The sequence below is a fragment of the Pyrus communis genome, chromosome 15 (genome assembly GCF_963583255.1).
Source record: "Pyrus communis chromosome 15, drPyrComm1.1, whole genome shotgun sequence".
Lineage (NCBI taxonomy): Eukaryota > Viridiplantae > Streptophyta > Magnoliopsida > Rosales > Rosaceae > Pyrus > Pyrus communis.
This window is the reverse complement of record NC_084817.1, coordinates 6,831,331-6,846,817: the sequence shown is the minus strand read 5'-3', so window position 1 is coordinate 6,846,817 and position 15,487 is coordinate 6,831,331. Positions and strand designations below refer to the sequence as shown.

General features: G+C 38.1%; 3 protein-coding genes across 3 annotated transcripts; 2 read left to right on the top strand and 1 right to left on the bottom strand.

Annotated features, from left to right (window-relative positions):
• Positions 1–1,505: 1,505 nt before the first annotated feature.
• On the top strand, positions 1,506–4,805 carry LOC137717860 (26S proteasome non-ATPase regulatory subunit 14 homolog). The gene is made up of 6 exons (XM_068457356.1): positions 1,506–1,707; positions 1,975–2,152; positions 2,635–2,716; positions 3,398–3,574; positions 3,654–3,821; positions 4,400–4,805. The coding sequence occupies exons 1-6, from the start codon at positions 1,566–1,568 to the stop codon at positions 4,589–4,591; spliced, it is 939 nt and encodes a 312-aa protein (XP_068313457.1). The 5' UTR covers positions 1,506–1,565; the 3' UTR covers positions 4,592–4,805.
• A 2,437-nt stretch (positions 4,806–7,242) lies between these two features.
• LOC137718554 (probable carboxylesterase 2) lies at positions 7,243–8,427 on the bottom strand. The gene has a single exon (XM_068458107.1). The coding sequence runs from the start codon at positions 8,379–8,381 to the stop codon at positions 7,425–7,427; it is 957 nt and encodes a 318-aa protein (XP_068314208.1). The 5' UTR covers positions 8,382–8,427; the 3' UTR covers positions 7,243–7,424.
• Positions 8,428–11,975: 3,548 nt separating this feature from the next.
• LOC137718464 (succinate dehydrogenase subunit 5, mitochondrial-like) lies at positions 11,976–13,651 on the top strand. Its single transcript, XM_068458021.1, has 4 exons — positions 11,976–12,185; positions 12,395–12,708; positions 12,795–12,980; positions 13,432–13,651. Exons 1-4 carry the CDS (start codon positions 12,011–12,013, stop codon positions 13,486–13,488), a joined length of 732 nt encoding a protein of 243 aa, XP_068314122.1. The 5' UTR covers positions 11,976–12,010; the 3' UTR covers positions 13,489–13,651.
• Positions 13,652–15,487: the final 1,836 nt, after the last annotated feature.

The following is a 15,487-nucleotide window of genomic DNA, read 5'->3' as shown; positions in this document are numbered from 1 at the left end:
ATTCATATTGCATGCATGATTTCCTGTATGTTAGTTCTCTTATGGATTTTAACTACATAAACGTTGGCTCTGATACCAACTGTTAGACTTAAAACGTTCATGCAAGATTAAAACACCATTGTACTAACCTTGTGAAGACATATTTCCAAGCACAGCAAGCACTCTCGAACACTTTGGATTGGAAGGAAGGACTTCTACACACTCGCCACCATTGTATTACTTGAACCTATGGGGAGTTCTATAAGTATATGATTCGGTGGTGTATGCAGGGACCTTCCCATGGTATTTATACTACTACAACCCTAGTGCACATTCTCATAATCATGCACTAGAATTCCTTATTGTACAAGGATACAATCTACCAAATCTCAGTCCAAATAAGATAGTATCAAGAGCCCTTATTCTCCAATTATAACTGGATTATATACTTTACTTGGAGTCCAAGTTATAACTTATAACTAAACCCTAATTGCACTTACATTCCACATCAATCCTTATTAACTATATTGACCTATTAGCCATTGGATTAGAGTTTAACATCCAACATGCTCTCCTTCAACCTGCAGCAGTCTTTGGTTCTTGAGCGTGAAACTTATTTTTTAACTTTATGAGTTTTGATTTTGTTTAGGTGTAAAGGGATTATATAAACTCATTAGTTTTTGTACCATTAGATTAATCTTATGGCTCTAATAAAAGAGGTCCTCACAAGTCCTTAAAAAAAAGACCTTAGGAGAGCATTCATGTACATAGGAGAGTGAGTTCAAAACAGTTGGGCTCGGTTGGTTCTGGCTCCATGGTTAGTTGTGATGACTCTCTCTCAAGTCCAACAATCTATGCTTGATATTCAAACACTTGAAAAAATGAATGCAACCGTTGGTTGCAACGGCAACTCTTTTATTGTTAGATATTTGACCCATGTTCATTAAAACCACAACGTAGTTGTCACTTAGTATTACGGTCTAGTGATATTTCTCTTCACTTGTAAATAAGAGGTCTTAGTTCGATTCTCCCCCAAAGCGTATTTGAACCACATGATTACTAGTCATTGTGAGGTTTAGCCCACTCTCTCATCCTTTTAATGTAGATAATATCGGTTGTTCAAAAAACCACAACATAGTTTAATAGTCACACTGAAAAAAAATTCTCATATCATAGATGAAATAGCAGTGCCCTATATTTGTCTATGTAGTTTAGGCTTAAATGTGATTTCACACCCTCTTGTTTAATTTTATCTGATAGACCGTTATTTGGCTTAACCTACTCTCACATTCCCTTAGTATAGAAATAGCAGTTCCCTATATTTGTCTGTCTAGTTTGGGCTTAAATGTGATACGGCACCCCTTGGTTGGTCTGAGTGTCATCATAGGTTCAGCCCACTTTAGTCATAACCAGCCCAAATTATTTAACTGGACCATTCCAATAACGGCCTATCAGATAAAACTAAACCAATTTTAATATAAAAAAGGATTTTTTCGAATATTTATTTATAAAAAGAGAGCAGAGCTGTCTTGCTAGAAAAGAAAAGCTGAGAGCTCCCCAAACCAAACACAGCGAAAGCCAGGAGAATGTCAGGCATGGAGAGGCTTCAGAGGATGTTCGCCGGCGCCGGAGGAGCTTTGGGCCACCCGCCTCCTGATTCCCCCACCTTGGATTCCTCCGAGCAGGTCTACATCTCCTCCCTCGCCCTCCTCAAGATGCTTAAGCACGGTAAAGCTCTTTCCTTCCTCTTTCCATTTTCCAGTACTTTCCGTCTTCTCGAATCAGCTTGAATTTCGATCTCGAAATTGGGGTTTAGGGTTTTGATGTTTTCTGAACGTTGGATTTGATCTTTGGATTTCGAAACCCTAAATAGGCTATTATGTTAGTAAATCATGTCTAACTTATTCATTCGGGATCGTAATTAGGGTTTCTGGAGTTCTTGTTTGTAGTTAACTTTTTTTTCTTACTCGTGCTTTGGGATTTGATAATTAATAGGAAGGGCGGGAGTTCCGATGGAAGTTATGGGATTGATGCTTGGTGAGTTTGTGGATGAGTACACTGTTCGAGTTGTTGATGTCTTTGCGATGCCCCAGAGTGGTACCGGTGTTAGTGTCGAAGCTGTTGACCATGTTTTCCAGACTAACATGCTTGATATGCTGAAGCAGACTGGAAGGTATCTACTCTTCCACTTTGATTAATGAAATTTAGGGTATTTGATGCAAGTGATTTATATGGGTTGCGTTTTCCGAGTTTTAGTTGATAAACATGTCATTGCTTCTTCTGTCTTGTGCATAGATTACATTCAATTGATTGTTTTCCGAAAATCATTAAATTTATAAGAACGGTATGATTCAGTTGGAGACTTTTATTGTATAAGGAGCTCGTGCATGGATTTCTGATGTGGCTCTAGTTTTTAAATTTTTCGTTTCCCTTTTGTGAGAATCTTGATCAGCGTGGATTTTTATGAGTATGAGTGGAAAGTGAAGCTTGATAAGTTATAATAGCTTATAAACACCTGCATTGTTAAATTGTATAATATTTATATAATTGTGGCATGGGTTACTCTCTGTGTTCTGCACTTTTGTTGTTATGAGCAACTGTCTAGTTTACGCTGATTCCCTATTGTAATTTGTGTTCTACTGACTGGCAATGCAGACCAGAGATGGTGGTAGGGTGGTACCACTCGCATCCTGGATTTGGCTGTTGGCTATCTGGTGTGGACATTAATACACAGCAGGTTGGTTTTATTCACACTTTATAATTCACTGAGCTCAAGTTCATTTTCTTGTTGATATACCACAAACTTCTAACCATGCATATTGCTTTTGTCAATGATTAGTTTTGCATAGTGTAAAATGTCATGTTTATTTGTGGACATCAGTGCATGTTGATGTCTTCAGGTCTCTTTTTCCTTGTGGCGTCGTTTCTGTAATGTCTGCTTATTTTGTTGTTAGTCTTCCTCTTTGGCTCCCAAATATTAAGATTACTTCTAATCATGCATAGTACTCTTGTCAATTATTAGTTTTGTGTAGTGTAAAATGTCGTATTTATTTGTGGACATCAGTGCATGTTGATGTCTTCAGGTCTCTTTTTCCTTGTAGCGTCGTTTCTGTAATGTCTGCTTATTTTGTTTTTAGTATCCTCCTTGGCCCCCAATTCTGAATCTTTACGTTTGAAGGGAGGAGAGTTGCCACTGACTATTCCTAATAGTTGATCAAGATCATATTTGTTTGTGTACAACATTCTTTGATCCTTTTTTCATCAACAAGATTGAGTAATGTTATGCCTTTACTGGCAATGCCCTTGATTAGAATTTGATTGTTGGTTGGGCAGAAAGAGGGGCCTAGGGCTGGGGCAAGTAATTGTCATGCTGCTGCTTACCAAAATGCATTGTATTCTTCTGCTTTTATTCGTGCAGAGCTTTGAAGCTTTGAATCAACGTGCTGTGGCTGTGGTGGTTGATCCCATCCAGAGCGTGAAAGGGAAGGTTGTCATCGATGCCTTCCGCCTTATTAACCCACAAACAATGATGCTTGGCCAGGAACCACGGCAGACAACATCTAATCTTGGACATCTTAATAAACCCTCCATTCAAGTAAGTCCTGAACAAGTAATTTTAAACTCCATTCTTTGTGACCACCACTTTTTGAATTCTGATGCAATTTCCTCTTCAGGCATTGATCCACGGGTTGAACCGCCATTATTACTCTATAGCTATTAATTACAGGAAGAATGAGCTTGAGGAGAAAATGCTGCTTAACCTCCACAAGAAGAAATGGACAGATGGGCTGACACTTAGACGTTTTGATAATCATTCGAAGACAAATGAGCAAACTGTTGAGGTAAGAATGGATTTTGTGAATGTTAAGTGTGGTGGTTTGGGAACTTGAATTTTTTATGTTGATTGTGGCGTCTATTACTGAAGTAAATGATAGTGATATTTAGTACTTACCCATATGGAACCAAGTTAGTATGTTAGTGCACTTGGCTTTCTTGATCACTATGAGGTTATCCGTTGATAATGGTTTCCACTGAAGGTGAGTAGTAGGCAGTGGATGATAAGGAAAGCAATTTAGGGCCACCATATTTTGTCTGCTGGGTAGACCAAGATACTTCTTTAACTGTCAAAAAATCAATGATTTTAGTTTAAGAAAAAACCAATAAAGGTCGGTCTTGGTGTTGTGTGCCTGGCTAGAGGTCCATATCCTCACAAAAAATAAAAAACTATAAGAATCTGTATTTTCGAAAAGGTTCAAGGTTATGCCCCTTTGGACTATAGGTTCTATCCTCTCTTGCTAGAGGGACTGTTGGAATGTTTTGTTCAGGAAGTTCAAAGTGTGAGCTGCTTTGGATTGATTAGAGGTCGGCTAAAATTTTATTGCCCGAAGTCATGGTTGTCTTTTTTATTTGGCTTTTACAGGAGATGAAGAACTTGGCTGTCAAATACAACAAAGCAGTGCAAGAGGAGGATGAATTACCCCCTGAGAAGCTTGCAATTGCCAACGTAGGAAGGCAGGATGCCAAGAAGCACCTCGAAGAACACGTCTCCAACCTTATGTCCTCCAACATTGTTCAGACCCTGGGAACAATGCTCGACACTGTCGTGTTCTAGGGAGTTGCGAGTGCAAAACCTTCGTCACTGTCAGAAGAGCATTTAGTAGTTTTCATTGCTTTGAACAATGGGCGTATGTAAGACTAGTTTCATGAAACTTGCTGCATCCAGATGTGGTCTGTTCTACTTGGAGAATTTTCTACTTTCAGTTAAAACCGTTTACCATGTTTGTGAAACACATCACCTCTTACTACATCAAACAGCTTCACTGTCATAGTGGCGTCCCGTTTCAATGAAACAGTAGCACGGGTCAATTTCAAACTCATGGTATTATGTTTTTTACGAATAGGTTTCGGCATCTGTTCAATCAATTCAGTTTTCCTTTCTTGACTCAAATCGATTCAACCTTTTCCTACTCCGTCGGAGAGCTTCGTTGAGTCTATCAGCAAGGACCAGATGGAAATGGTACTGGGTCGAATATAGTGGTCTCGAGTTCGATAGGATCGTACAAAGACAAGTCACTCATGGCACTGGGTCGAAATAGTTGCATATATCAGTTAAGGACCATGCCTTTGCAAGGTCAGAGACAAGAAATTTACTTAAAACTAACAAACCCAGCACGCCAATACGCACAATTCAAACCAAACCTATAAGAAAATAAAGAAAGCAAACAAGAAACTCAAATGTTAATACATAAAATTAAGCGCACATATCAAACTTTCAAAGAAAAATAAGTTGTGGGTATTGATTATTACAGCAGATTGTCCATTTGGGGGCCGTTTCGATATCGAAATTAAATCACTAGCAATTCATTTCAAACCCAAAAGAGTAGAAGATCACAAATTCTCAGTGAAACAAACATGGGGTTTATCAAAAGTAAGTCAACTGATTAGCTACTGAAACTAAAGCTTCGATCTTTATGCACTGGTCCAGCCGGTGCAGCAAGAGAAGCTTCTCAGTGGTGGCGGATTTGAAAAGCCATCGTGTTGGTCCTGTGCTTGGTACGGACTGGTCAAGCCATCTGGGTCACCTTACCTTGCTCCGGCACGAAGTGCGTCTCGGAGGAAATCCAGAACAACATCGTCGTTTTGGCCGATTACGTCGTCATCCCCGACGATCACTCCCACTCCCCCATCATCTCCGCCAAGGTCTGCTCCAATTCCCCTCTTTCCTTTAATTCGTAATCGACGTCATCGTTTTGTCGTTTTGGATTCCTCATTTTGTTGCAATAGGCAGATACATAGATTAGCAGACAAACCCAGTATTTAGTTTATCGGATTTTCTGCCCTTTGGGTAAAATTTAAGAAGAAAAGAGGATCGAAAACGTAAAGTTTGGATCTTTGTATCCTGCTAGGATGTTTTTCTTGCTAAAATTAGTCGATTTGTAGATTTCACGTATGCCCTCCTATTAATTAAGAGCACAATAAATGAAACTCCTGCTGTAGATTGCGAACGGTAAACAGTTTCTGGTATCCCGAAATCCCGAAATAGTTTCGGGTATCCTAAATTCCAGGAATTGCATATTTTCTATTTGGTTTTGGGATATAAAATTTTGTCCCAAAATGCTTTGGTTTAAGATTTGAATTGAGGGTTTCGGTTCGAAATCTCGACCCGAACCAGCCCTAAGTTATTTTTCCAAACTTTCTAACTTATTTTATATAAGCCGCTCCCTTGCACACAGCCATCCCAAAGAAACGTATTTTAAACTATCCGCATTCCACACCGCATCTTTTGTTTACATCGATAAGCCAATAAGTCAAAACTATGCTATGCTCCAATGGTATAGTTAATTGGGTAGGCAAATTTGGCCTACTCCCCCAAAATAGATAACATTGCCTTCTTTCACATGTGTAGGCAAATTGGACTCTATATATCCTTCTATGCTAATCATTTTATGTGGAGGAGGAAGATAAAAATAAAAGATAAAAGTAAAGGTTAAATATGAAAGAAAATGGATAATACTTGCATCCCTCCATGTGGGGATGCACATATCTCTCCATTTGCGAATAACTTATCTTAATTGAATAACATCAACAAATGAAATCGTTCAATTTCTTAATCTTCATTTGAGATCATTCCTACAAATAATAATTTCAATCGGAGATCATTTTGTCATTCAAATATATAGCACAAATCGATAGTATAAGCACCAACTAACATATTCATAGTAAACCGTCCATTTATTTAATACATTTGGATGATAATAATCTTTGATACAAATGATTTTTTGTATGAGTGATCTTCATATCAACAAATTGAACAGTTTTGATCGTTGATTTATTTAGTCAAGATACGTTATTCACAAATTGGCATATGTGCATCCCCCAAGTATTATCCAAAGCAAATATTAAAGTATCATTTTGCCTACTTGGTTTGCCTAGTTTATTGGATCGACAAACTTGTTCATGAGGCAATTGTGTATGCGACATGCCACAGCCTTTATAGTACAATTTTACCCATTTTGTTTGCCTACACCATTGGAGATGCTTATAGCTTAAGTTTGATTTGGACTTCATTCATGGATTGTTCTGTAATGCAAAAAAGTTTGTATCTCAAGAATATTACGAGCATTCACCTCTATACTTGAGATTTTTTGTTCGATCTCCCCTTCTGATAAGATCCCGTGTTCGTTTCTCCCCTCCCAATTATGATGTTTAAACCACACCCCATTCATAGATCAAACTAGTATAATCCTATTGAAAATAGCTTTTCTTTATTTCATATCATATATCAACAAGGTCGATCACGTTACAAATAAAATAAAAACAACAAGAAGTTTCAAACATTGAAAAAGGAATCCCACCATTGAAAATGGTCCCCCACTTTGTCATTTTCCCACATAACAACATTTTCCACAAACTAAAACAAATGCTTCCAATCCATTCAACCTCCATTAATCTTGATTAATGAACTTACCCAAATTCCTAATCAAGATCTTAGCCTTGTCACAATTGGGATTAAAGATATGAAAAACATGATCCTCCCCTTGTGTTTCAATCAACTCCTTCCTCCCTCCCCATTTGCTCTTCACCAACTCATCATAGTAAAGCATCCCTCTATCCCTCAATATATCTTTTCCTGCCACCAAAACAAGTATTTTGTCACAAGCCAACCCCTCCAACCCCGGCGATTCGCCCACAAACGGGTTGATAAGCGGGTCGTCGCAGCCTTTCTCCGACGGGCAAACGAAATTCCACCACGTGTCCACCATGGACTTCCTCACCAAATCCCCCACCTCCCCACCAATTGGCTCCTTCCCCCAAAAGTATGGATTGATCATACCAATCCCGGCTATCTTCAATTTCGGATCCGGATCTGAGGGCTTGATCCGTAAGGCCAAGTGGTGTGCAATGTTGGCCCCTGCGCTGTCTCCGACCAAAAACACGCGCTCGAAATCGACGTGGTCCTTGACCCATGAATCACGACCTTTGCCGTCGTTGAAAACCCAGTTGAGGACGGCCCAGCAGTCTTCGTAAGCGGTGGGGAGCGGGTGCTCAGGTGCTAATCTGTAGTTTACTGAAACCCCTATGGCGTTGGCTTCCGCAACAAGGTTGTTGAGGCTGGTGTGGTAAAGCGGCTCGCCAGCGGAAGCTATGCAGAAGGCTCCACCGTGGAAGTATATGATGAGGGGAAGTTTATGGGCGGGTTTGGCGGTGTTGGGTCGGTAAAGTCGGGCAGACACGCCGGTCTTGGGGAAGATGACGATGTCTTTTGATAAAACTCCGGTTTTTGGGTCGAGGCCGGGAGGAGCGACTTGGGTTCCGGCGAGTCTGTCGATTGTGCCATCTTTGAGGACTCGGAGGTATGGAAGGACATCAAGTAACACTTCCGGTGAGGTGGTTGCAGCCATTTGTATGGAAGAGAAACAAGGAGGAGAGAGAGAGAGAGAGTGAGTGATGGAGGCTTTGGACGTTGGAGAATGACTTGAGTTGACATGCATTTTATGGAGGGGGATGAGGGAATGGAATTGTATATGGTTGTAACATACACATGCGGCATGTGACATGCCTACACAACTGGAGTATTTTAAAGGTAGAAGAATTTTTGCGCCCAACAGAAAAATAAGGAAGAATAATTTGGCTAGTTGGTTACGGCAATATCATATTATGTCTGTATTTTAATTGGATAGTTTAGTGATTTTGGACAAATAATTTTTCTTGGTCGTATAAACAATTTTGGAGATTATTTCATAAAACACTTGTTATGTGCTTATTTATAAAGCACTTCAATGTGTTTTTAGAAAGCAAGCACTTCAAATTTTAAATAGAAATGTAAGCTTGTTTCAAATTAAAGCACTTCTAGCTAACAACTTTAAGTGTTTATAAGTGATTTTTAGAGAAGCAACTCTTATTATACAATATAAAACATTGATGTATAACCAATTTATTAAACTTCTTTTTATTAAAAAAAATTAATAGGGGACTTGACACCTTTAAAATTTTGACTGTTAACACTTCGAAATTTCAAGATCATTCCAATCACATTACTTTTTTTTTTATTCAATTAGTATATGCCTACACACAAAGTTGTGCTGAAATTTTTTACTTTTATTTTTAAAATTGAAGGAGATGAGAAGAAAGTGAGAGAGAACGTGAGAGTGGGGAGAGAGGTTTTATTTTATTTTTTTTAAATTAGAGATAATAAAATCACTTATAGATGAGGCTTAAACAAAAAATAGCAAAATTTTGGTTTGTGAAATTACGTTGTTGTCCTTTATTTTTTTATTTTTTTGTGATAAAAAACAAAAATGTATTTTCACCCTCTTTTGGTTAACAAAGAGGGTTTCATTACTATGTAGTTTAGATTATTTTAAAGTACTAATGCAAATAATATGGCAAGAGTGAGAACACCATTTGATTTTATTCTTGTATCGTTATTTTTTCCAGCTTAGAGTTTGTTTGGAAATGATTATGGAACGAATAAAACATTTCATAACAAATGAATAATGTTAAAAATGTTTATTGGTCGTAAAACCAACCTCGATACTATAAATAGTTGACAACACATTATACATTATACATAGTAGTTTATTTTGTGTATCTTACGTTGAATTGGACTATTTTCTTCAATTGCAGTCTGCCGAACTGGGTTCCTAGGTTCAGAAAACTCCTGCAGAACAACTGGGCTACTGGGTTCGAAAAACTCCTAAAGAACAACTGGGCGAGAATCTCCACAACTTCTCTTTCTCCCCCTGAAGTATATTCCAACGAACTTAGATCACCAATATCACTAATCTCCCCTTGGTAATCTGAATTGGATACAGATGAAGTATAAAAATATTCAAACTCCAAGAAAGTCACATCCATGGTTACAAACGTACGTTGACTAGTAGGATGATAACACTTGAATCCCTTCTGATGCAGAGAAAATCCAAGAAAGACACAAAAGTAACAAACCACTTAATTCCCAAAGTAGTACTAACAGGGGAAGGCCCCTACACATCAGAGTGTACTAGCGCAAACGAAGAAGACCTTCTATTCATATTTGAAGGGAATGAAGCACGATGACTTTTGGCTAAAATACATACTTCACACTTCAATTCTGAGTCTTCGATACCACTGAACAAATCAAGTAACATATGCTTCAAATAACCAAACGATGCATGCCCCAAACGACGATGCAACAACAATACCTTCTGTTAATTACTATTACACGACGCACGAACCAAATTAGCTCTTCCTGGAACCACGTGTTATAACAATGGCGATTGCAGGTTGAATTTTGGATTCAAGTGCAACGGATCATATGACATATGATAAGACTTTGTTTCAATCTATGACCCATCCTCATAGAAAGTGTGTAGCAGCCTCAATACACTGTACAATTGCAAAAAGCATAGCAATTGTACACAATTTATGGTTTAGTTTTCGGACCGAAACCAAGCTCTTGATGCCAAGAAGAAATACATTAATACTTCGTTATTTTATTTATCATCTAGGGTTTACAAATATATAGGCACACATACCTTATTCTACAAAAAAAAGTAATTACAAAGGATTAGGAAACTAAATCCTAAATATTACATATCCTAATCCTACCTAAATAAGGCTCCAATAACATTTACAATTAAGACTCAAATCAACACATATCAGTACTTAAAACAAAATATTAAGAAATTAGACTTACTAACAAAGTTCCAGCCAATGCCATTAACTACAAAATCACCAAAAAATAATACTAAATAAATAAAATCCCCAAGCCCGTGCCAGAAAGAAATAAAAATAAATAAAACCAGTTGGAGTTTTTCTTAGCATCTTATGAACAATTATACTATGAGAAGCAGGCAGGTCAACCAAAAATATAAGAAGCAACCTCCACCACCAGGGCACTTACATCCTTGATTGGATATCAATTAATTTTCTATAAGTGATCAAATTTCGAAATTAAAATAAACAAAAGAAAAAAAAATAAAATAAAAAACGTCATCAAAATGTGACAAAGCAAGGTCCAATAATTTAATTTGATTTGCAAGATGAAGAAAAAATTGGCTTGAAGAATGTGTATTTGAATTGCGATATAAAAACGTCCAACAATTTTGACTTTTAACACTTGAAATTTCAAGATCATTCCAATCACATTACATTTTTTTATTATTATTCAACTAGTATATGCCTACATACAAAGTTGTGCTGAAATTTTTTACTTTTGTTTTTAAAATTGAAGGAGATGAGAAGAAAGTGAGAGTGGGGAGAAAGGGAGAGAGGTTTTATTTATTTTTTATTTTTAATTAGAGATGATAAAATCACTTGTAGGTGAGGTTTAAACAAAAAACAACAAAATTTTGTTTTGTGAAATTACTTTGTTGTCCTTAATTTTTTTTTTTTTGTTTTGGTGACAAAAAAAAAAATGTCTTTTCATGCTCTTTTTTATTAACAAAGAGGGTTTCATTAATATGCAATTTAGATTATTTTAAAGTACTAATGCAAATAATATGGCGAGAGTGAGAATACCAGTTGATTTTATTCTTTTATCAGTATTTTTTCCAGCTTAGAGTTTGTTTGGAAATGATTATGGAACGAATAAAACATTTAATAACAAATCAATAATGTTAAAAATGTTCATTGGTTGTAAAACCAACCTCGATACTATAAATAGTTGACAACACATTATACATTATACGTAGTAGTTTATTTTGTGTTTCGTATGTTGGTTTTTTACATGCTTCGACAAACTCAACTCGGAGAGCGACCAAAAAGAATTGCCTAGATGAGTTGAACCAGAAAGGAGCCATCAAGCAAACTAAATATTGATGGACTAAAGAAGTATTGCTCGACCATATTTTTTCTCTCCAAATTCGTAAATATTTTTTCTCTACACACTTAATTCGCAACGCACTCTCCCAAATTCAGTTGTCGAAAGCCCAATACTATAAGGCCCAGCCCAAAACAAAAGCTCAAAGGTGGATTCCACGTGGGACGCTAACTGTTGTTGTCAAGGGTATCACCTTCCGCATTGGTTTTCTGGTAAAGCTCCGTAACAATGGAGAAGATGATCGCTCTGAGATCGCTCTACCGCTCACTGTCCTGCAGATCTTATCGACTAGCCGCCGCCAACCAGAAGCTCCTGTGCAACTCCCAACCCATCCACTCTTCCGCCGCTGCTGCTCGAGCCCTCTTCAATTCCTCATCCCCAATCGCCAAGGACCTCTCTTCCGGTAACTCCTTCCTTCTCCGTTCGACTTCAATCTGGTTTCAATGAAAATTTTGATAGATATGATGCAAATTTGAAATGGGTTATTGTTGCAATTTGATTTTCTGTACTAAAGACTGCATGTTTGAGCTTCTTGTGATGTAAAACAATTTGGGTTTTGTTTTTCTTTTATTTGCTGCTGAAATTCCATGTGGGTATGTTCCAAATCCGCAGATGATTGCAAGTTCCCGTTTTCAAGGGGGTTGGGAAGTAGGAAATTTTATAGTGATGATGTGAGTCACTTGCCTGCCATTAAAGACCCTGCGCTGCTCAATGTTTTCAAGGATTTGCTGGCTGCAAATTGGGATCACTTGCCCGAGATCGTCATCCATGATGCGAAGGCGGCATTGTCAGAGAATACTGATGACCAGACTGGCAAAGAGGTTGTCACTAATGTTTTCCGGGCAGCGGAGGCTGTTGAGGAGTTCGGCGGGATGATTACTAATTTAAAGATGGAACTTGATGACAGCATTGGTGCGAGCGGAGAGGTACTATAATCATTAGGGACTTTGTGGTTTCACAGTCACCTGGCTCTGCTGTTCTTTTGATTTTTGTGTTTTCGTATTGTCTGTAGAATGTCAAGCCCTTGTCAGATGAGTACATGAATGCACTGAAGACCATTTACAATCGCTACATTACCTATTTGGATGCATTTGGGCCTGAGGAAACCTATTTGCGGAAGAAGGTTGAGACAGAGTTGGGAACTAAGCTGATATACTTGAAGATGAGATGCAGTGGAATCGGTTCTGAGTGGGGAAAGGTATTTATACAAACATGATTAAAGTTATAGCTAGATAAGATTTTCGGTTAGTATTACCTTATGAGAAAGCCATATCAAATCATAGGTGCAGTTATCTGGTACTTTTCTTATCTGTATGAGCAGCATTGAAGGAAAATTATCTTAGTTATTTGGCTCACTTAGGAATTAGGAGAATAGAACATCAAAATTGACGTGTTTGAGGTATATATTTTAAGTTTGGTAACGATACTCAGTCCCTTATCTTGTATCTCTCTTCCCGTGGGAACTGGAAAGGGGGTCTTTCGACATAAACGATGCTTTGGCATGAAGCTTTTTATTTCGGCATTTGTGGTACATGGTTTGGTATTATCCCGCAGTGTAGGGACTCCAATTTGGCACATTCACATGCAGTGTGCAAAGCAATGCGAATCTATTTGTACACTTCTCATCTGATTTTGTATTCTGATTGCAGATCACTGTTCTGGGAACTTCTGGACTTTCTGGGTCATATGTTGAGCAAAGAGCTTAATCCCAGATTTTCAAAGAATGTTAAATGTAATTGGAAGCTTTCCGGTTTTTGGAATCGTGTATGTTGGACTTTCTGGGTCATATGTTGTTCAGATTCTGATGACAGTTAATAAGAGTATCGATCTTGATCTATTAATGAAATAACGTCGCATCTTGTTCTTTCATTTACGATCGCGTATATCGTTGTAAGTTTTGTTTCGGCCTGTAATTTCAGTTTGATTTGTTTCATTTGCTTCTGTAGAGTTGATAATACTGATGATGGAACAATTTTCAACAATATGCACATGACAGTAGATACAGAAATGATCTCTACTTCTCTAGTAACAAATTGCAGAAATTTTCTGTCTGCCAGTGTTAAAGATCGGATGTGCACTGATATTGGGTTGATATTATTGAAAATACATCGATAACATGTCATTATATTATGTTGGCATCGACACATTATTAATGACATATTGATGGTTCAATTTTTACATATTCGTTTCATAGATACGGACTAAACAAAATGACGTTCAATTAGGGAACTGTCAATAATACTCTTGGCAGGCATCATTATGTTTCGGGCTGGACACAGGTCATGAAAACAAGTAAATATAGGGGCTAATCACGATTTGGATCGAGCTGGTTTCGAATATGGGAATTTATGATGGCCGAGATAAACTACCCGAATTCGAAATAAATCTTGGATCAAAAGTATTGAATTAGTCGTCAGACTTTTCCTCCGACTGCAAGACTATATACGTATCTGTATCGGCTACATACACGGTCTTATATCTGTTGTATCCTTTATCATGTAAACTACAGTATGTTTGTCACTTATTACTGTGATAATCTCACGCATTAATCTCTCTATGTGATGTTATTAAGGATAGCACAAACTGCCTCCAGATTATCGCCTTCTCTGCATAGTTCTGTGGCAAGTTTAGTTCTACCGGAGTTTTTTCCGGCAATCAGAGCCTCGTGATTGATGTTCCTCAGTCCTTCTTTCTCTTTTCACCGGAACCATTTCGTTTGTCCGATGGCCAACTCTTCCACCACTGCTTCTGTCGACCCGTCTCTTCTTCCCGTACGTCTCTCACGTCATCACCGTCAAGCTCAATTCCAATAATTACCCTATTTGGTTGTCCCAAACTGTTTCTTTGCTTAAGAGTCAGAACCTCATGGGTTTTGTGGATGGTCCTTCTCCCTGACATCCTCAGTTTCTCTCCGACGATGCCGGGGACAAAACCGACACCGTCAACCCCGATTTTCGGCTGCTGGGGTTTGGTTTTGTTTTTGTTGTTTCTTCTGCTTAAGGCTGTTTCCCCAGTTTCTCTCTTGAATTTGCAGAAGTCAGACAGATTTAATTGCCAACTGGTTTCTTTCATGGTATCATGGCCCCGGAGTCTAGGTTGCTTACCAGAACCAATCAGGTATTGTTCGGGCAAAGATTTCTATGGAGAAGGCTCCTCGGACCTCAACACAGCTCCTCAAGTGATTGACACTTTGGATGTGTAGTCAGGCTCTCGCTTGTTGATGTGCTACAAGAAGAGAACAAAGTTAGTTCTCAGAGGTGCCTTTGTGGGGCCTTAGGTGTAGGCCTTGAGGCTCACAGTCAAAACTAAGTGCTAGGTGTGCCACTACTATCTCTGTATAGCAGATGTAGAACAAGTGTGTTTCAAGTTGATTACTTACGCCCCAAGTTACTCAAGCTTCTTGTTATCAAAGGATTGTCGTGGATGGGTTAAGTCTATGTTAAGTTATTTTTCTTGCCTTGTAAATAAGGACTTTTAATTCATGGTCTTGTATGTTCGAATGAAAGGAGTCCAAAGCCCCTTAAATTATTTGTTTGATTCCAGGTCACATGTAATGAAAACATATCCATCACGCTAATCAGATCCAGATGCAAATGGGACTCTTAAAGTAGAAAAACAAGTGGAAATAACTTGAATACATACAAAAGAACGCATTAGGTAATAGATCTACTAATTCATAAAACAAACAAAGAGCTTCGGGCAAGA